We start from the raw sequence: 17,596 nt of genomic DNA, 5'->3' as shown, positions 1-17,596 counted from the left end.
TTAATTCCTGAACCCCTTACTTCAAGCATGATATTGAATCTTATTTCAAGTGGTTATGGGCTTTAACAGGTAGCAGGTCAGTTTAGAGAGCACAAACCCTAGTACTCTTGTATAATTCTGTCTTCTGACTTGTTACCACTTCTTGTTTCCCAGTTTTTAACTGCCTAGGCATTTTGGCTCATTCCTGTTCTGTTTAGTCCAAAAATTAGATTTTGGGGCTAGCATCTCTATTTAAACTTGATATATTGCTTGGATAAATACGGGTGCTGGAATAGTTTTGCTGCAGTGACATGAGAACACCTTAAATCAGCTGAGAGTTTTTGCCCAAGTCAGCATAATCACTTGTGCATTGTCTTAATGCTGGTGATTTGGAGAAGTGTAGAGGATTTACATCACTTTCCATCTAAAAGCTCTTAACACTATTGGAGTAAGATTAAATTATAATGGTATTGGCATTATATACCACGTGTTTGCCTACCTACCTACTATATGAAGGGCAAACATCCACATGTTCCAAAATGGCAGTAAGGAAATGCAGAAAACCCTTAATTCTTTTCTGCCATCTAGTTTGTAACCAAGATGTAGTAGCTGTAATATAATATTCTAACAAGAGATATTACATGTATAGAATAAAATGCAGTTGATGCTGCAGTAAAATATGTTTATTTCAAAGAGATTATTTCTTGGGTTGAAGTGAGGGAAGAAAACCACTCCTATAACCAAGAGATGAAGATGAAATATAGAAAGAAGAGCCACATATTGGCATCCCTATGAAAACAACTTAGTAACATAATTGACAATCAGAATACCTTTCAATAAAGTAATTTACTTCCCCTTCTAAAGGCCTCATCTGAGAGGTGTAGACAAAGTTGCCTGAAACTGCGGATTTAAGATTGAGCATCTTTAAGCCATTATTTTTCCCTGTAATGTTCAATGGAAGCAAAAGTTAACCTTGAAGAAGCAGGAAAGAAAAAGTATTAGTGCTTTTGAACTTTAATATTGCAGAAGATTCCTGAAAATACTACAGTCAGCGAAGAAAACAAAGAAATCAACCGGGAATTCTCTCTTGAAGCATACATGACCAAGCTCAAATTATCCTACTTTGGACACATTATATGGAAATCTAGTTCTCTGGCAGTTTGAAAGCTGGGAAAAGTAGAAGGAAAGAAAATAAGATGATCCGCAGCAAGTGGGAGGGACTTAATTACAGTGGTGAAGGGTTCACAACTGGAAGTCCTAAAAGACCAGACTATGGCAGATTGTCCTGGAGAAAATCTATCTACTCTATGTGGTTGCTAAAAATCAGTACCATCTTAAAGGCATTAATTAATTCATCAATATCAGAATTCTATGGTATCTTGGGAATTGCGTACCATAGTTTCAATTTTTAATACCTGAAGAGGGCCAAGTAACAGTTGTGAGAGGAACAATAAGGTAGATGTGTATTATGCCTTGAAGTTTGTGAAGCTTCTTTCTTTTGCATTACTAATGTTTTGCTTCCTTTTTTACCCATGAGTTTTAAATTGTGCCAGAGGACTAGGAAGAGATTTGAGAGTTATCTTGTGAAGGCTTTTGCTATAGATATGGGTCAATGTATTTAGACAATTATACAGAGAACAATCAAGAAATGCCCCACCTCTCTCCAGCTGTTTGGTATATATCGAAGGAGTCATAGAGAAGTGCCTTTTGTAATGGTGCAACTTTTGCCAGAGAGAAGTTGAAAGTATTTGGCTTGCCCTCTTAACAAAAAATCTTCCAATAGAAGTTAAATTCACACAAATTCCCTCAATTTTTTTTTCAACTCATGGAAATCTGAGTGAGCAGCCTAATTTGTGAAACTTCAAAAGTGGTAAAAATATAACCATAATGCCAAAGCTCCCTTTCCTACGGTTACGTGGGATTTTTTAAAAATGTGCTGCCATAGTTTGAAATAACTGGGCAGCCCTGGGAAAATTGCTGCTGCTGGGACCCCCTCCCCATTTAATGTGACAAGTGATCTAGGTATGAAGACTTTGCTTTTAAATCTTCATACTGTACTCTTTTATTGGCTGGCAGGCTAATAGATAATTAAAGAACAGTTTAGTCATCTCTGTGGGCTCTCTGTGGAGAATTGCCAAGCTGACAATGTTGCATTTTAATTATTAAGCAACACTGATACCTGTCCTTGAAAGGCAACTAAGACACAGCCGATCTCTCATCCAACAGCTCCAATTTGCTCCGTTTAACTTGTTGAATAGTTTTCTGTCAAGCACTGCATGCTAGCTCAAACCTCTGGCACAACTCAAACATGTTTCATGAAGCAAGCATTTGTTACCCATGCCTCTATTTGAAACCTGATATGCTTCATGAATTCATAGATTTTTCTCTACCTTTTTTTCCCCTTCTTGGCCAAGCCAGATATGAGGCAAAATTGCATAATACAACAAAATACAAACAGGCTAATTTTTGGTGGCAGAATCTGTATTTTTACAGCTTTTAGGAAGTTAGGTGTACTTCCATTCTGAGGTGCCATCCTACCCTACTGCTTTATAGTCTCATAATTACCCATAAAAAGAGTCAGGGCTTCCTTCAACTGCAATATCATTCCTGCCATCCTCATATTTCGACATCCCACCTCCCCCTGGATGCCACTGGCCACAATTTGGCTTTGATTGGCTCCTGACCTAATTTCTTTTAGACTAAATGATTTTATTTTTAATTTTAATTGGGGTTTTTATTCTCTCAGGGACTATTATAATCTTTTTAATTGTTTTTAATTTTTGTATTTGTTTTAATTCCCTGTAAACCGCCCTGAGTCCTTCGGGAAAGGGCGGTATACAAACCCAATTAAATAAATAAATAAAATAAATTTTAAAACATTCACAACACTCACACATTGGCATGGTTTGGTGGTGCTTTGGTTATTTCTAAGTAATGAATATCTTTATTATTGGTCACAGACACACCATGTATATCAGAATAAAACAGTAAGTTGGTCCTAATAAAAACATTCTTTAAATGGATTTTAACTGTTTTCCCTTGGAGGATTATCATGGCTTTTTCTTTTCAAGATAAAGTAGGCTATTCTTAACTTAAGAATGCTTACTATGAATTGTCACCTCAACAGTCCTGCTGTCAGCTTCTTAAGACATAGGCCAAACCTGCTTGACCTTAGAAAGCTTTCTTCTAAAAACATATGAAATCATTTGGGTCCATAGAGAAGCTAACTGCTGTTAATTTGTGGTGTTCCCTTGTTCCCTTAAAAAAAATGTTGGCGATAAATGTCACCATTTCTCACATGCCTTGTATTCTGTATATGGTTAATGGTAATGTTGCAAAAAGAAACCACTCTTAGAAAACACTTTTTTAAAAAAGTTTTTTAATTGCCTTTATACGGAGAAATCAAAGAAACTTACAGAATTGCAACTCTTAATAATCAACAACCATTATAATTTCAAATGTATGTAAGACCTATATCAACATACCTTTGTGGCTGAGATTCTTAAAATCCTAATTTTGAACGGCACACTACTATTGAACATAAGCAAAGCCCCTGACCCAGCTTCAGTTGCAGCTAGCATCCTGGATGGACATGTGCTTGCTCATCCACTATGAGGAGCAGGTAGTGTTGCAAAGGAAGAGCAAGTGTGTATTCAGAACTATATCCTTCTACATATATAGATCCCTAACACCAGATCAATGTGAACCATTTGCCCTGAGGCAGAGAATCCCACCATTCCAGAAATGTAATCCCATTTCCGTTTAGCTATAAATTCAATGGCCTGCTGCTTTCCTAGCTGATCTTTCCCTAATTGATTTGCTTAGGCAGCAAAAGGAAATAAGGATAAAAACATATAGCTCACATTATTTCAGCCTAGGAATTATTTTCCTCTTTTGCTTCCCAAGCAACAAACATGGGAAAGCTCCCCTCCTGATGGGAACAATGGGAGTTGTAAGGCACCAGGCTGAGAAAACTTGGCAGAGCAAGTAAAAATGCAGTTGATAGGAACTGTGACAATACTTAAAAAAAAATCAAAAGCCTTGTGATTTGTGGCTGATTTAAAAAGAACTTGCTTTTTTGCTGGGCCTATTTTATACTAAAGTGTGTTTCTATCGCAGCAAACCATTCATTGCCAATATGAAACTGTTACCCTCTCCTACTGCTATGAGTCTTCTTCATTTCTGTCTCTGTCTGGTTTGCTACTACTAGTTTTAATGGCTATGCATTTAGATACTCTACTTTCAGGTACATCTCCTTCTCCCTAGAAGCAGTATATTTTGCCTTGCAGTTGAGGAAAAGATGGCAAAAGTAATACTGTGGGTCATGAAAACCAGCAAGGATGTGGATAAGAACAAGCAACACATTTGATTTATCACAGAGATTTGACACTGATATAAAAGCAAATCAATGCTCGCAAGGCTGTAGCAGGTAGGTGTCGTTAACAAAGGATTTGTGTTTGTGGCTTGGAGGATGAGAACATCAATGGACTGGATCCTTTTTTTAGTAATGTGTGTGCAAACATCTGAACAAAAATAAAACCCACGTGGAAGAACTTTATTTGCTTAATGTAGTACAATCTGTTATGTTTACTCCTGTCAGATTACGCTGGCAGACATTGTGATAAAGTCTTGGAAAAGCCTATCCCCTATTCCAGACCCAGAATGGTCTACTAAAAACCCCAATCCTTTTCCCTGAGCCCTCCATCCTATCCTCCTTCACCCCTCCCCCTCGCAAAGAGCAGTTTGCTGGATTTAGGCCATTACCCCTAGAGCTGCTGTAAGCTGAGAATGCCCTGGGCGTGCATGCAGGCATGTGTCTCTCCAAACAGTTAAGCCTTGGGGTAAACGGTGACAGCTTCGTAACCCTCTGGGGGCCTCATGCGAGCCCTGGCGTGAGTTTCACAGTATAACTGCCCCTCCACAAAGAAGTAACCTTTCTGCTTCAGGTTGAGATTGCAGTCGGAACAGATGAAACATTCTGGGTGCCTGTACTTGTCACGGGCTTTTACTACTGTGCCACTGTTAAATGAATAATAATAAAAAAACAACAGAAAGAAAAAGTCAGCTGAATGCAATTTTCAGAGACTGGGACAGAGAAATCAATGACAAGTCTCCTGCTTAGGTTCCCAGGGGTCAATAAATTGTGAGCTTCAGTCTTCTTCAGCTCTACCATGTTCTTGGGCATGGTTCTAATCTCTATGATTGCCATTCTACAAGGGCAGCTTGGTTAGGTTCCCAATTGGAGTTAAATGAAATATTTTTTAAAAAGCTTTGCGCACGCAGGACATGTGGGTTCTATTTATAGCAAGGCCCCATGCTTTCTTCTTTAACCTTTTAAAATATGTTAGAACAAACGTATACAATGTGTCATGAATAATATGGTATTTTGATTTTATTTGTGAGGTTTCCAGGAATATGTGGTTTTGTTTGTCCTCTTCCCTTTTTGTTCTCTTCCGCTTTTATGTCCTGTCTAATTTATGTCTTGTCCTGTTTTAATCTAGTGGGGAAAACTGAATGTTTGTTCTGAGAGCATTGTTTTGGCTCAACCTCAGAATACAGGTAGTCCTCAACTTACAACCATTTATTTAGTGACTTTTCAAAGTTACTGAAAAAAGTGTCTTATGACCATTTTCCACACTTGCCACCATTGCAGGGTCCCCATGGTCACGTGATCAAAATTCAGATGTTGGCAACTGATATGTATTTATGATGGTTGCAGTGTCCCAGGTTTAAAGGTAAAGGTAAAGGTTCCCCCGCACATGCGTGCTAGTCGTTTCTGACTCTAGGGGCCGGTGCTCATCTCCGTTTCAAAGCCGAAGAGCCAGCGCTTGTCCGAGGACGTCTCCGTGGTCATGTGGTTGGCATGAGTAGACGCCAAAGGCGCACGGAACGCTGTTACCTTCCCACCGTGGTGGTCCCTATTTTTCTACTTGCATTTTTACGTGCTTTCGAACTGCTAGGTTGGCAGAAGCTGGGACAAGTAATAGGCGCTCACTCTGCTACGCGGCGCTCGGGATTCGACCCGCCAAACTGCCAATCTTCTGATCGACAAGCTCAGTGGCCTAACCCACTGAGCCACCGCGTCCCTATGTCCCAGGTTTAGGTGGTCATCTTTTTCAACCTTCTGACAAGCAAAGTCAGAAGCCAAATTCACTTAACAGCCATGTTACTAACAACTGCAGTGATTCACTTACCATTTGTTGCAAGAAAGGTTGTAAAATAGGGCAAAACTCACTTAACAACTATCTTGCTTAGCAACAGTTATTTTAGGCTCAATTGTGGTTGTAAGTCAAGGACTACCTGTATTTATTAATGATGAATGTAAACAAATGAACATAACTTTAAGAATATAAATGAGAAATATCTCTTTTCGTAACAGGCTGTTATGAGCTCTTTTGAAAACCAATGTTATAAATCTATGATAAGAAAGTGAAATATCTTACACAATGCCATTTCCACACTTGTCACACAAAGGCACTTTTGGCACACTTCCTGCACCAGCACCTGTCTTTGTGACGGGTGCTCTTACACTCCTTATCCCACTGGGACGACCATCTACAAACAAAACAAAGCAATATATATAGTCTTTAGTGACTTTTAAATGACTACCATTAGAAGTTTAAAATGTATAAACATTTGTTTCCACCCCATGTTAGGATTTTTCATTATAATAGACACTCTTTCACACATAATTTTACCGATGAAATCTGCGTATGTACAACAATTTTTAGTTTCTTTACTATTCAGTTATCTGTCTGTTTGTGTATACTGATTTGCAGGGAGTAAATAATGTTTTCTTATTCTAATAGGAATGTGGGTGTTTTCATCATTGCTAACTTCATTGAAATTACTAGGATTCAAGGAGCTTTCCTTACTCCAATCTGGTGTTGGAGTCCCAGGGTTTTGGAACAATCACTCTTGTGCCTTAGACACAAAGCCAAATGGGTGACCTGTGCTAGTAAATTTATCTCAGCCCCAGGAAGCCTGCAATGGCATATCACACTTCTGAAATCTTGGCAAGAGAACTGCACGGACCTGTCCAGGCAGTCACCAGGAGTCAAAATTGACTTGAAGACATAAAAATAGAAACAAAGCAAATAAAAATAAAGATGGACAAAATCGCTGTACATCATGTCTATTCTACACTTAGGGCTTCGGGGGTGGGGTGGGGGTAAAAATGATGGATTACCAATCAGCAGGGTCGAACAACTCCCTTGAAGATAGGAAAGAAGTAACTGAGGAAGCAGTATTTCATCATTTCCTTTTATAGCATCTACCAAAAGCCTGTCTCTGAAGTATGAATTTGGTGGAAGAATGATTTTTTTTTTACTGGGAAGCTTTTCCCAGATATTCTTGCCTCTTGCAGAACTAACAGAGATTTTCTAGAAAAGCAAAAGACCAAAACGTTTAAAAGTTTTCTTTTAACTATCACTTTCCATCTTTAAAATAATCAGAGGGATACTAATCTGTATAACAGAGAATAGGAAAACTTAACCATAGAATTCTTAGCTATTTAGTCCTTTCTTTAATTATTCAATACACTGACAAAAGATCAGTAATTTCTGCATTTTTCTTTAAAAATATAAATAAAACAATTTTAATTCAGTGTCAGGGTGGATGCAGGGGGGGGGGGAATCAAGAAAATCAAGATGGCAGCAACGACCATGCGGTCAATGTCTTGCCCTATTTTACATGCTTCGTGGTTGTACTTTGATTTTTTTTCTGCTTCTGTCTAAGAATGCCCCTGTTCAAGTTTTCCTATTCCTATTCTCTATTACATTTGCAATTAAGATAATCTCCAAGTGAGTCTCAAGAGGAACTTGATCTCACAGGTAGCTAACACCTTAAAAAAGCAACAGCTTAATGGGGCTGGATTAAGATACATACATTCCATGTTGATTCCTTAGATAAATTTCTAAAAACACACTATAGTAAATAACACAGTATAATAAATGCTTCTGATAAAAACAGTACAGTATAGAAGTGCACTTAAAATAGTATATTCCTTTCTATTAAAATGTATTTTATTTTAGCTCTCCCTTACTGTTCTCTTTTTTGTACCATAAAAAGTACTATTTTTAATGGCCTCTCTTAAAGTAATTGTTGTTGTTGTTGTTAGCTGCGAAGTCGTGTCCGACCCATCGCGACCCTATGGACAACATTCCTCCAGGCCTTCCTGTCCTCTACCATCTTCTGGAGTCCATTTAAGCTCACGCCTACTGCTTCAGTGACTCCATCCAGCCACCTCATTCTCTGTCGTCCCCTTCTTCTATTGCCCTCAATCTTTCCCAGCATTAGGCTCTTCTCCAGTGAGTCCTTCCTTCTCATTAGGTGGCCAAAGTATTTGAGTTTCAGCTTCAGGATCTGGCCTTCTAAAGAGCAGTCAGGATTGATCTCCTCTAGGACTGACCGGTTTGATCGCCTTGCAGTCCAAGGGACTCGCAGGAGTCTTCTCCAGCACCATAGTTCAAAGGCCTCAATTCTTTGGCGCTCAGCCTTTCTTATGGTCCAACTTTCACTGCCATACATTGCAACTGGGAAGACCATAGCCTTGACTATACGCACTTTTGTTGACAGGGTGATGTCTCTGCTTTTTAGTGTGCTGTCTAGATTTGCCATTGCTTTCCTCCCCAGGAGCAAGCGTCTTTTAATTTCTTGGCTACAGTCCCCATCTGCAGTGATCTTGGAGCCCAGGAAAATAAAATCTGTCACTACCTCCATTTCTTCCCCATCTATTTGCCAGGAATTGAGAGGGCCAGATGCCATGATCTTGGTTTTCTTAATGTTAAGTTTCAACCCAAGTTTTGCACTCTCCTTCTTCACCCGCAACAAGAGGCTCTTTAGTTCTTCTTCACTTTCTGCCATTAGAGTGGTATCATCTGCGTATCTTAGATTGTTGATATTTCTTCCGGCAATCTTAATTCCAATTTTTGATTCATCTAGCCCTGCCTTTCTCATGATGTGCTCTGCATATAAGTTAAATAGGCAGGGCGACAGTATACAGCCTTGCCGGACTCCTTTCCCAATTTTGAACCAATCAGTGGTTCCGTGTCCAGTTCTCACTGTTGCTTCTTGAGCCGCATATAGGTTTCTCAAGAGACAAATAAGATGGTCTGGTACTCCCATCTCTTTAAGAACTTGCCACAGTTTGTTATGATCCACACAATCAAAGGCTTTAGCATAGTCAATGAAGCAGAAGTAGATGTTTTTCTGGAACTCCCTAGCTTTCTCCATGATCCAGCGTATGTTGGCAATTTGATCTCTAGTTCCTCTGCCTCTTCGAAATCCTGCCTGTACTTCTGGTAGTTCTCGATCTACATACTGCTGAAGTCTAGCTTGTAGGATTTTAAGCATGACTTTACTAGCATGAGAAATGAGTGCAATGGTGCGATAGTTTGAACATTCTTTGGCACTGCCTTTCTTTGGAATTGGAATGTAAACTGATCTTTTCCAATCCTGTGGCCACTGTTGAGTTTTCCAAATTTGCTGGCAAATTGAGTGTAGCACTTTTACTGCATTGTCTTTTAAGATTTTGAATAGCTCAGCTGGAATACTGTCACCTCCACTAGCTTTGTTGTTGCTCAGCTTTTCTAAGGCCCACTTCACTTCACATTCTAGGATGTCTGGCTCGAGGTCAGTGACCACCTCATTGTGATTATCTGGAACGTTAAGCTCATTCTTGTATAGTTCTTCTGTGTAATTTTGCCACCTCTTCTTAATCTCTTCTGCCTCTGTTAGGTCCCTGCCATTTTGGTCCTTTATCATGCCCATTTTTGCATTAAACGTCCCCTTCATCTCTCCAATTTTCTTGAAAAGATCTCTGGTCCTCCCTATTCTATTGTTTTCTTCTATTTCTTTGCACTGTTCATTTAAGAAGGCATTCTTATCTCTTCTAGCTATTCTCTGGAATTCTGCATTCAATTGGGCGTATCTTTCTTTTTCTCCCTTGCCTTTCGCTTCCCTCCTTTCCTCAGCTATTTGCAAAGCTTCCTCAGACAGCCATTTTGCTTTCTTGCATTTCTTTTTCTTTGGGATGGTTTTGGTTGCTACCTGTTGTACAATGTTGCGAACCTCTGTCCATAGTTCTTCAGGCACTCTGTCTATCAGATCTAATTCCTTAAATCTATTTGTCACCTCTACTGTATATTCAACAGGGATATGATTTAATTCATACCTGAGTGGCCTAGCGGTTTTCCCTACTTTCTTCAGTTTAAGCCTAAAGTTTGCAAGGAGAAGCTCATGGTCTGAGCCACAGTCAGCTCCTGGTCTTGTTTTTACTGACTGTATAGAGCTTCTCCATCTTTGGCTGCAGAGCATATAGTCAATCTGATTTCTGTGTTGACCGTCTGGTGATGTCCATGTGTAGAGCCGTCTCTTGGGTTGTTGGAAAAGAGTGTTTGCTATGACCATCGTATTCTCTTGACAAAATTCTATCAGCCTGTGCCCTGCTTCATTTTGCACTCCAAGGCCAAACTTGCCTGTTATTCCAGTTATCTTTTGGCTTCCTACTTTAGCATTCCAATCCCCCATGATGATAAGGACATCATTTTTTGGTGTTAGTTCTATAAGGTGCTGTAGGGCTTCATAGAACCGGTCAATTTCATCCTCTTCAGCACCGGTGGTTGGGGCATAGACTTGGACTACTGTGATATTGAATGGTTTGCCTTGGATTCGAACTGAGATCATTCTGTCATTTTGAGGATTGTATCCCAGTATTGCTTTTCCTACTCTTTTATTGACTATGAAGGCTACTCCATTTCTTCTGAGGGATTCTTGCCCGCAGTAGTATACCTGATGGTCATCTGAATTAAATTCACCCATTCCTGTCCATTTTAGTTCGCTGATACCTAAGATGTCAATGTTCAGTCTTGTCATCTCTTGTTTGACCACGTCCAGCTTGCCTTGATTCATGGATCTTACATTCCAGGTTCCTATGGAGAAAAAATCTTTACAGCATCGGACTTTCCTTTCACCACCAGACACATCCACAGCTGAGCGTCCTTCCGGCTTTGGCCCAGTCGCTTCATTCTTTCTGGCGCTACTAGTACTAGCCCTCTGCTCTTCCCCCGTAGCATATTGGACGCCTTCCGACCTGAGGGGCTCATCTTCCAGCGTCATATCGTTTTGCCTTTTGGTACTGTCCATAGGGTTTTCTTGGCAAAGATACTGGAGTGGGTTGCCATTTCCTTCTCCAGTGGATCACGTTTTGTCAGAACTCTCGGCTATGACCTGTCCGTCTTGGGTGGCCCTGCACGGCATAGCTCATAGCTTCATTGAATTACGCAAGCCCCTTCGCCACGACAAGGCAGTAATCCATGAAGGGGCTTAAAGTAATACTCCTGACTTATATTTTTATTGATATAATCACATATTTTACTTATGCTTCCTTTTGAGTGCTTTCTTGTATTAGGAATTTAAGTCATCTATGGTCTTCCATATAGATACTAACCAGAATCAAAACATCTAAATTTAGCAAGCTGCTCTATGTTCCCTCCTACAACTTAAACAGTGAAAGATATAATATGATAACTAACCAGATTCTTCAGAGACCATGTCTTGGAGCACTTTAAAAGAACTGGACTGGCGTGGTTGGCTGGGTCCTTGAGGATCATCATGTAGCATCCTATAAACATCAGACTGAGGCACTGCAGCTGGTGCTGGTTCACTGCAAAGTCCATGCAAGTATGAAATAAAAGTAGTTAATCATTAAAGGATGTTTTAGAAGGACATTAACACGTACATATAAAATGACTCTTGGAACACCTCCTTATATTCATTTTAATACAGTGTGAGTTCAGAAAAATTACTTCAGTTACACCGAGAGTTTTGGGTTTACAGAAGGCCTTTTGGAATGACGGGCTTTAAGTACCTTCCAGTGGTCAAAAATAGCCAACATATCATAAAATGTTTTTAAAAGCCTTTGTGATTTTGATAGCTGTATGTTGTCTTGATACTTGAAATTTATTGAGGAACGAGAATTCAAATGTCTTTTGAGTAGGCAGAACTTTCTACGTGGTTCTTAGGATCAGATTCATAATTACAAATTATTCCACAATTTGATTTTTATTGCACTTGCTTCATAAAACAAGAAAAGAGCTATAGTAACTTAGTTCTGCCCTTGCATATGGTTAGCATTAGGACAAGCTGTGATTAATACAGACTGAAAAGTTTAGATAGAACTCATTTTGGGGGGAAGGAACAGATAGCAATTTCTTCCCAGGGTATATTCTACATTTTTAGTATATGTTGATCTGGAGCATTGGAAAACCCTGGTACTACAGCTTTTTTTTTGCTCAAAACAGATATTAAAAAGTAAATTAGAAAGATTGAAAAGTAAATTACTATTCTAAAAATAACCATGTAACAATATAATAAAAAATTAGAAGCAATAGCAAATGATCATATCTTCATTTAAACAAATCAAAAATAAAGTGGTCCCCTGACATTCATTATATGTCAGCAAACATATCTAGAAAATCAAGACAGTGTAACTCCTGGGCCTTCTGAAATGCATAAATTAATGCCTAATTCAGTTTATATCTTGATCTGTTATGTTCCAAACAAAATTTCAGGATGGTATTAGTTATTACATATAAAATATTCCCAAGCAGAAAGATACCATCCCTACATTTGAGTCTAATGAAAACAAAGTCAAACAACAAAAGCATTTCAAACTATTTTTTTCTGGAATGGTTTTCAAAAACAGGTTTCGCTATTTGTAAAAAAAAATCATTCATAATTCCAGCTTTGTTATAAAAAGCCCCAATGAAACATATGCAAAAATGAAATAAGTTGGCAATTTAAACACGTCACATAATTTAAATACATGTAGCCTTCAAGAATATTTATGCACTGTTTTTGAACTGTCATAACTCAATTATATATACATATACATATACACATACATATATATATATATATATATATATATATATATATATATATATATATATATATATATGTGTATATATATATATATATATATATATATATATATATATATATATATATATATATATATATATATATATATATATATATATATATATATATATATATAGCATAAAACATAGTACATCCAATTTAAAAAGCACAAAATCAATGTTGAGCTAGCTATCTCACCGGTGAAAAGATCCTTCAGAATTTATTTAAAAGAACAAGATCATCCAATGACCTTAAAGTATTTTTGTTCCATAAAGCATGACCAGTTTCTCCCTTCCTCCTAAACAAAATTTTATTAATAGACACCAGACAGAAATAACTTTATTAATAATCCAGGAAAAGGTTTTAATGCTTTTAATTGTTAATTAATTAGTGAGACAGGAATCAACAGAAAGCACAAGAATACACACACACACACACACACACACACACACACACATATATATATATATATATAGAGAGAGAGAGAGAGACAGAGAGAGAGAGAGAGAGAGAGAGACAGAGAGAGAGAGAGACAGAGAGAGAGAGACAGAGAGAGAGACAGACAGAGAAACAGAGAGAGAGACAGAGATAAATATCACTATCATATAAGTAAGCAAAGAATGCAGCCACAAACTATAATTATAAATAATCAGTTACCTCGGAGTAATTCTTAATGCAGTTTTATGCATAGGATTTTTATTGTACCCAACTTCATTGATAGATAAAGCTTTCTGATTATAAATTGGCCAAAATCTTAATACACCTACAATTATAAATTTAAATATGAACCATAGACTGATACAATCTTATTCAATTTTCATAATGAGAATGAAATAAGTTTTCCTTAATGTACTTTAAGCGTTTTCATTTTCTAGTATGGGACATAGCTCATGAAAAAATAAAAAGAGTTGAAACTGGACTTAAAGAGATCTCTAATGAGATACAAACTTTCTCTCTTATTGTATTTTTGTTTTCAAGAAGCTAAGCAAACTTTTGGACAGATATCTGCAGTCTGCAGTTCAGATAAGATTAATAAAGGAGATGAAATCATCCAGCACTTATTGGTCACTTGAGATTGCTGCAGAAATGCCCCCTCCGCTCTAGTCCCTGGCCACGGTCTTTCAGGGTCATCCTGCTTTGGGCACTGTGAACTTCAGATTCTTTCATACCAAGCTCTTCCTCCATGTTCATAGATGAGCCAGCAGGCTCCCTGGCTCAGAGACACGGATCAGGCTGAACAGCAGTGGGGATGTATGAAGTAAAGCAAGAAAGAGCCAGCCTTCTTTCTGCTATTTAAGAGTGTGATCTCCCCATCACACTTATCAGTTTTTCTCAGTCTGCTTTTGAACATAGATTATTCTTTCTGACGACTGTTAAACCTGTGTTTAAAAGTAGCCCAACTAACAATTGATAGGGAGGGGAGTTCAAGAGCTGCTCCTTATTTTCTCACAACTGCCACCTCCAACCCCATGTGCCTGTTGTTTATTTTCTTTCTTTCTATTTTAGTTTTTGGAGAAGCTTGTATGATTGTAAGCAGTCTGGGTGCCTGTGTGGTAATACTTGAGGAGATCAAAGAGCTGACAACTTCCTTCTCCTGCTCCCTTTTCCTAGAGATCCACTGCCAGGTTAGTGCTAACTTGAGGAAGCCACCGCATCTGGCTCCTCCTCCTCCTCCTCTCCATGATTTGCTTAATGGCTTGTGCTAAAGTTTATGTCAAGAACAATATTGAGAAAGAGGGAGGGCAGTTGACCCAGGATTTAATCAGTGGCTTTGCTTAACATGCTTTGCTCAATCTAAATCAAGATACCAACATCCAACAGATAGCAGAAGCTCCAGAGGCAGGATAGCGACCAATAGCAAGAGTAGCCAATAATATGATTTTTTTGATGACTTGAAGACAGGTGAAGTGTTCTTTCACTGAACAATGAGGAAAGGCCTTTAAAGTGGCATGGGATAACTATGCTTAAAAGCCTTAATGAATAACAAGCAAATAGCTGGCACATGGGCAGCATTCTTCATGCAGTATGCTAAGCACACAGGATGGCTCCCATTACCTTATATGGGGTGTTTCCCCGAGTGCTGTAGCAACCTGCCCCTGCAGTGTTTCCATAATATTGTCATCTGAATATATCTGCATAGGAGTATTAAACTGAGCGTGCACAATCTTGACACCAGGAAGCTCCATTTCTAAGGGAATGTTGGGGGCCATCTTAGCTGCAGCTTTCAACTCAGTAGGACAGATAGTGCTAACAGTGCTAATGGAAGAGGGAGTGCTACGTCCACTGCTGCCATCAAAACCGGAGGGAGTACTGCATATGTGATTCAAATCAGAGTGAGAACAGAAGGTAAATAAAAGGCACATGCAGTTTCTAGAGTGATTAAAAAGAGAAGAGGATGCAAATACCAGAATTCAGCACAAGCTTTTGTGTATGCTTTCTGCTGTGTACAATCTGTTGTAAAAAATCCTCATATTTTGTATGATCAAGTCTCATCACTATCCACTAAAATGTATGTTAAGGTTAATTTGATCAGGTTCAGCCAATTTAACATTAGTGCCGGAACCTTTTGAGGTTTGTCAGTTTAGCCTTAAAAGCAACAATAATATTCATACTCTTCAGTCCCGGATTATACATACAATCCTATTGATGTATGCCTGCAATATTTTCATAACATTGCAGCCATTTCAGTGTACTGTAATCCGTTTCCTAAAAATTTCCTGATGTCATTATAAATATATCTTATTCTGAATCCTGATGTTCTAAAAAATGAACTCTGAAAACTAGGCTGTTAAATATTTAAATTGTGATGCCATAGAAAATAATTAAACTATGCAAATATATTTTCTTGCATTTGTTTCACATTGGAAAAACATGCACGCTCTTGCAGTGTTTATATATTATAGTGATGAAATATTCAATGGTCCAAAAATCAAAACTACCTAAACGTATGTTTACCATTAAGCTCATTGCAATATTACCATTCAAAATGTCATTGCTAAAAGCAATAACTCTTTGGCAACACTGATTTTATTATTCTTGTCTAATGCTTAGGGGAGGGGAAAGTAAGATTTTAGGTCATTTAATTAAAAATAGGAGTAGCCAAAATCCAGAAAATGAATCGTACTTTGTTATGTTAAAAAATACATACATAGGTATGTTAAAAGCAGGTTCTCATGATACATCACTTTATATGAACAATAAAGAAAACTCTGAAGGTCAGCTTTAAGGTCTCTTATTATTACGCAACATGGTTTAGAGTCCTTTTGGACACAATGTTTCAGCTATGAATGCAATAAAACAGTTTGGACATATTAAGCAACAAAATTAAGGAACTACTAAACATATAGTCACAGGCTTTCCCTTTCAAATATTGCACAATGGGGGAAAAAGCTATAACATTTACTGAACATTGATGTGAGGCTAGTTTTGTTCATTGATATTTTAAAATAGCTGGCTGGCATTTCTGCATGATATGGTACCAAGAAATCAGGAAGTAATTATGATGTGGAAAACTAGCATAAAGTGTTGATTATGCTAGGTGTTATATATGGATTTATGATAAGAGGATAACAAACATTATGGCTTAGAGTCTAACTCTCAATGTGGAAGGAAAATATCTCCAGTCCTCCTAAAATCTATATAATATTATGCTGCCTGTTGCTACCTCTTGATTTGTGATTACAATCAAAACTTTGCAATGATTCTGAATAAATACATAATGAAGAACTTCAATGTACACTCTGGAAAATGAGGTGATATACCAACATAAAAGGTCATAGTAGTGACCTTAAATCCAATTCCCCTCTTAGACATTAACCTGGAAATATAGTGTAACCTCACTTTTCATTGGAAATCTGCCATTGTCTCATCAACAAATCTCACTGTTTCATTGGAATTTGCATCTAGATGAGCAGGTATACTTTAGGTTTGCGTTACAAGGCTGAAATTGCATGTATTTAGGGCATAAAATCAACCGATTTCACTGTGGATTGGATTGCAGGCTAAATGTTCAATCTGGTAAATATTAAAAGTGTCAGGTTTTGTGAACTTCTGAAATGAAATCTAAATCTCATCACTTTTGCTGAATGTTGCCAATCAAATACATATGGTACTCAACATTTACTGGCATGTCCAAGCTCAAACAATAACAAGTCAGCCTGTTATTATCACAAATCTTATATGACTGCAAATATTCACTGAATGACACAACTGTATCAGTAAATATTTCTAGAAATACTAAAATATTTTAATTGAAATGAATGATAACATTTCCTAATCCACAGATCCTTTTAAAAAATTGCAATCAAAATGCACAAGTAATTCAAGGTTGTCAAAAGGAATTCATATAAGACCAAACCGGCATACTTTTCAAGAAAACACATTCCTTACTATCAGAGGCAAGGCAAAGAAATTCAAAGCCTTATGTGCTCCAAGCAAGCATGCAGTTTTTCATTTGTCAGATCTCTCAGCCAAATATCCTTAGAAGGGGAGAGCCACACGTGGCATTCCTCAGGAAAAAAGCAAGAACCAGAGCCAATGTTTGGAAGACAAGAACCAGGCTTGTCAGTCAATGGCAGGGTTAATGCTAATAACTTAAATACATTGTCAACACTCTCACCACAAACTTGGCCTTAAGCAACAGGGCCTTCATTAGCAGTGTCAGGAAACAAAAGGATGCACAAGTAACTACGAA

The 17,596-nt window shown here is 37.9% G+C and overlaps 1 protein-coding gene across 2 annotated transcripts in view; it reads right to left on the bottom strand.

The window, feature by feature from the left end:
* Positions 1–3,338: 3,338 nt before the first annotated feature.
* The window catches only part of PDLIM3 (PDZ and LIM domain 3), a 34,721-nt gene continuing 20,463 nt past the window's right edge, over positions 3,339–17,596 (bottom strand). Inside the window, exons 5-8 of one of the 2 annotated variants that reach the window (XM_081333119.1) lie at positions 14,959–15,213; positions 11,514–11,644; positions 6,423–6,534; positions 3,339–4,998 (exon numbers count right to left, since the gene is read on the bottom strand). In XM_081333119.1, coding sequence (XP_081189245.1) covers positions 4,809–4,998; positions 6,423–6,534; positions 11,514–11,644; positions 14,959–15,213 — 688 coding nt within the window. In that variant the 3' untranslated portion in view covers positions 3,339–4,808. The remainder of the gene's footprint in view (positions 4,999–6,422; positions 6,535–11,513; positions 11,645–14,958; positions 15,214–17,596) is intronic. The other variant, XM_081333120.1, reaches the window with a different exon arrangement.

Source organism: Vipera berus (genome assembly GCF_964194415.1).
Source record: "Vipera berus genome assembly, chromosome: 7".
In the NCBI taxonomy this organism is placed as follows: Eukaryota; Metazoa; Chordata; class Lepidosauria; order Squamata; family Viperidae; genus Vipera; species Vipera berus.
Note: the sequence above shows the minus strand (reverse complement) of the source record. Positions and strands in the feature narration are given on the sequence as shown.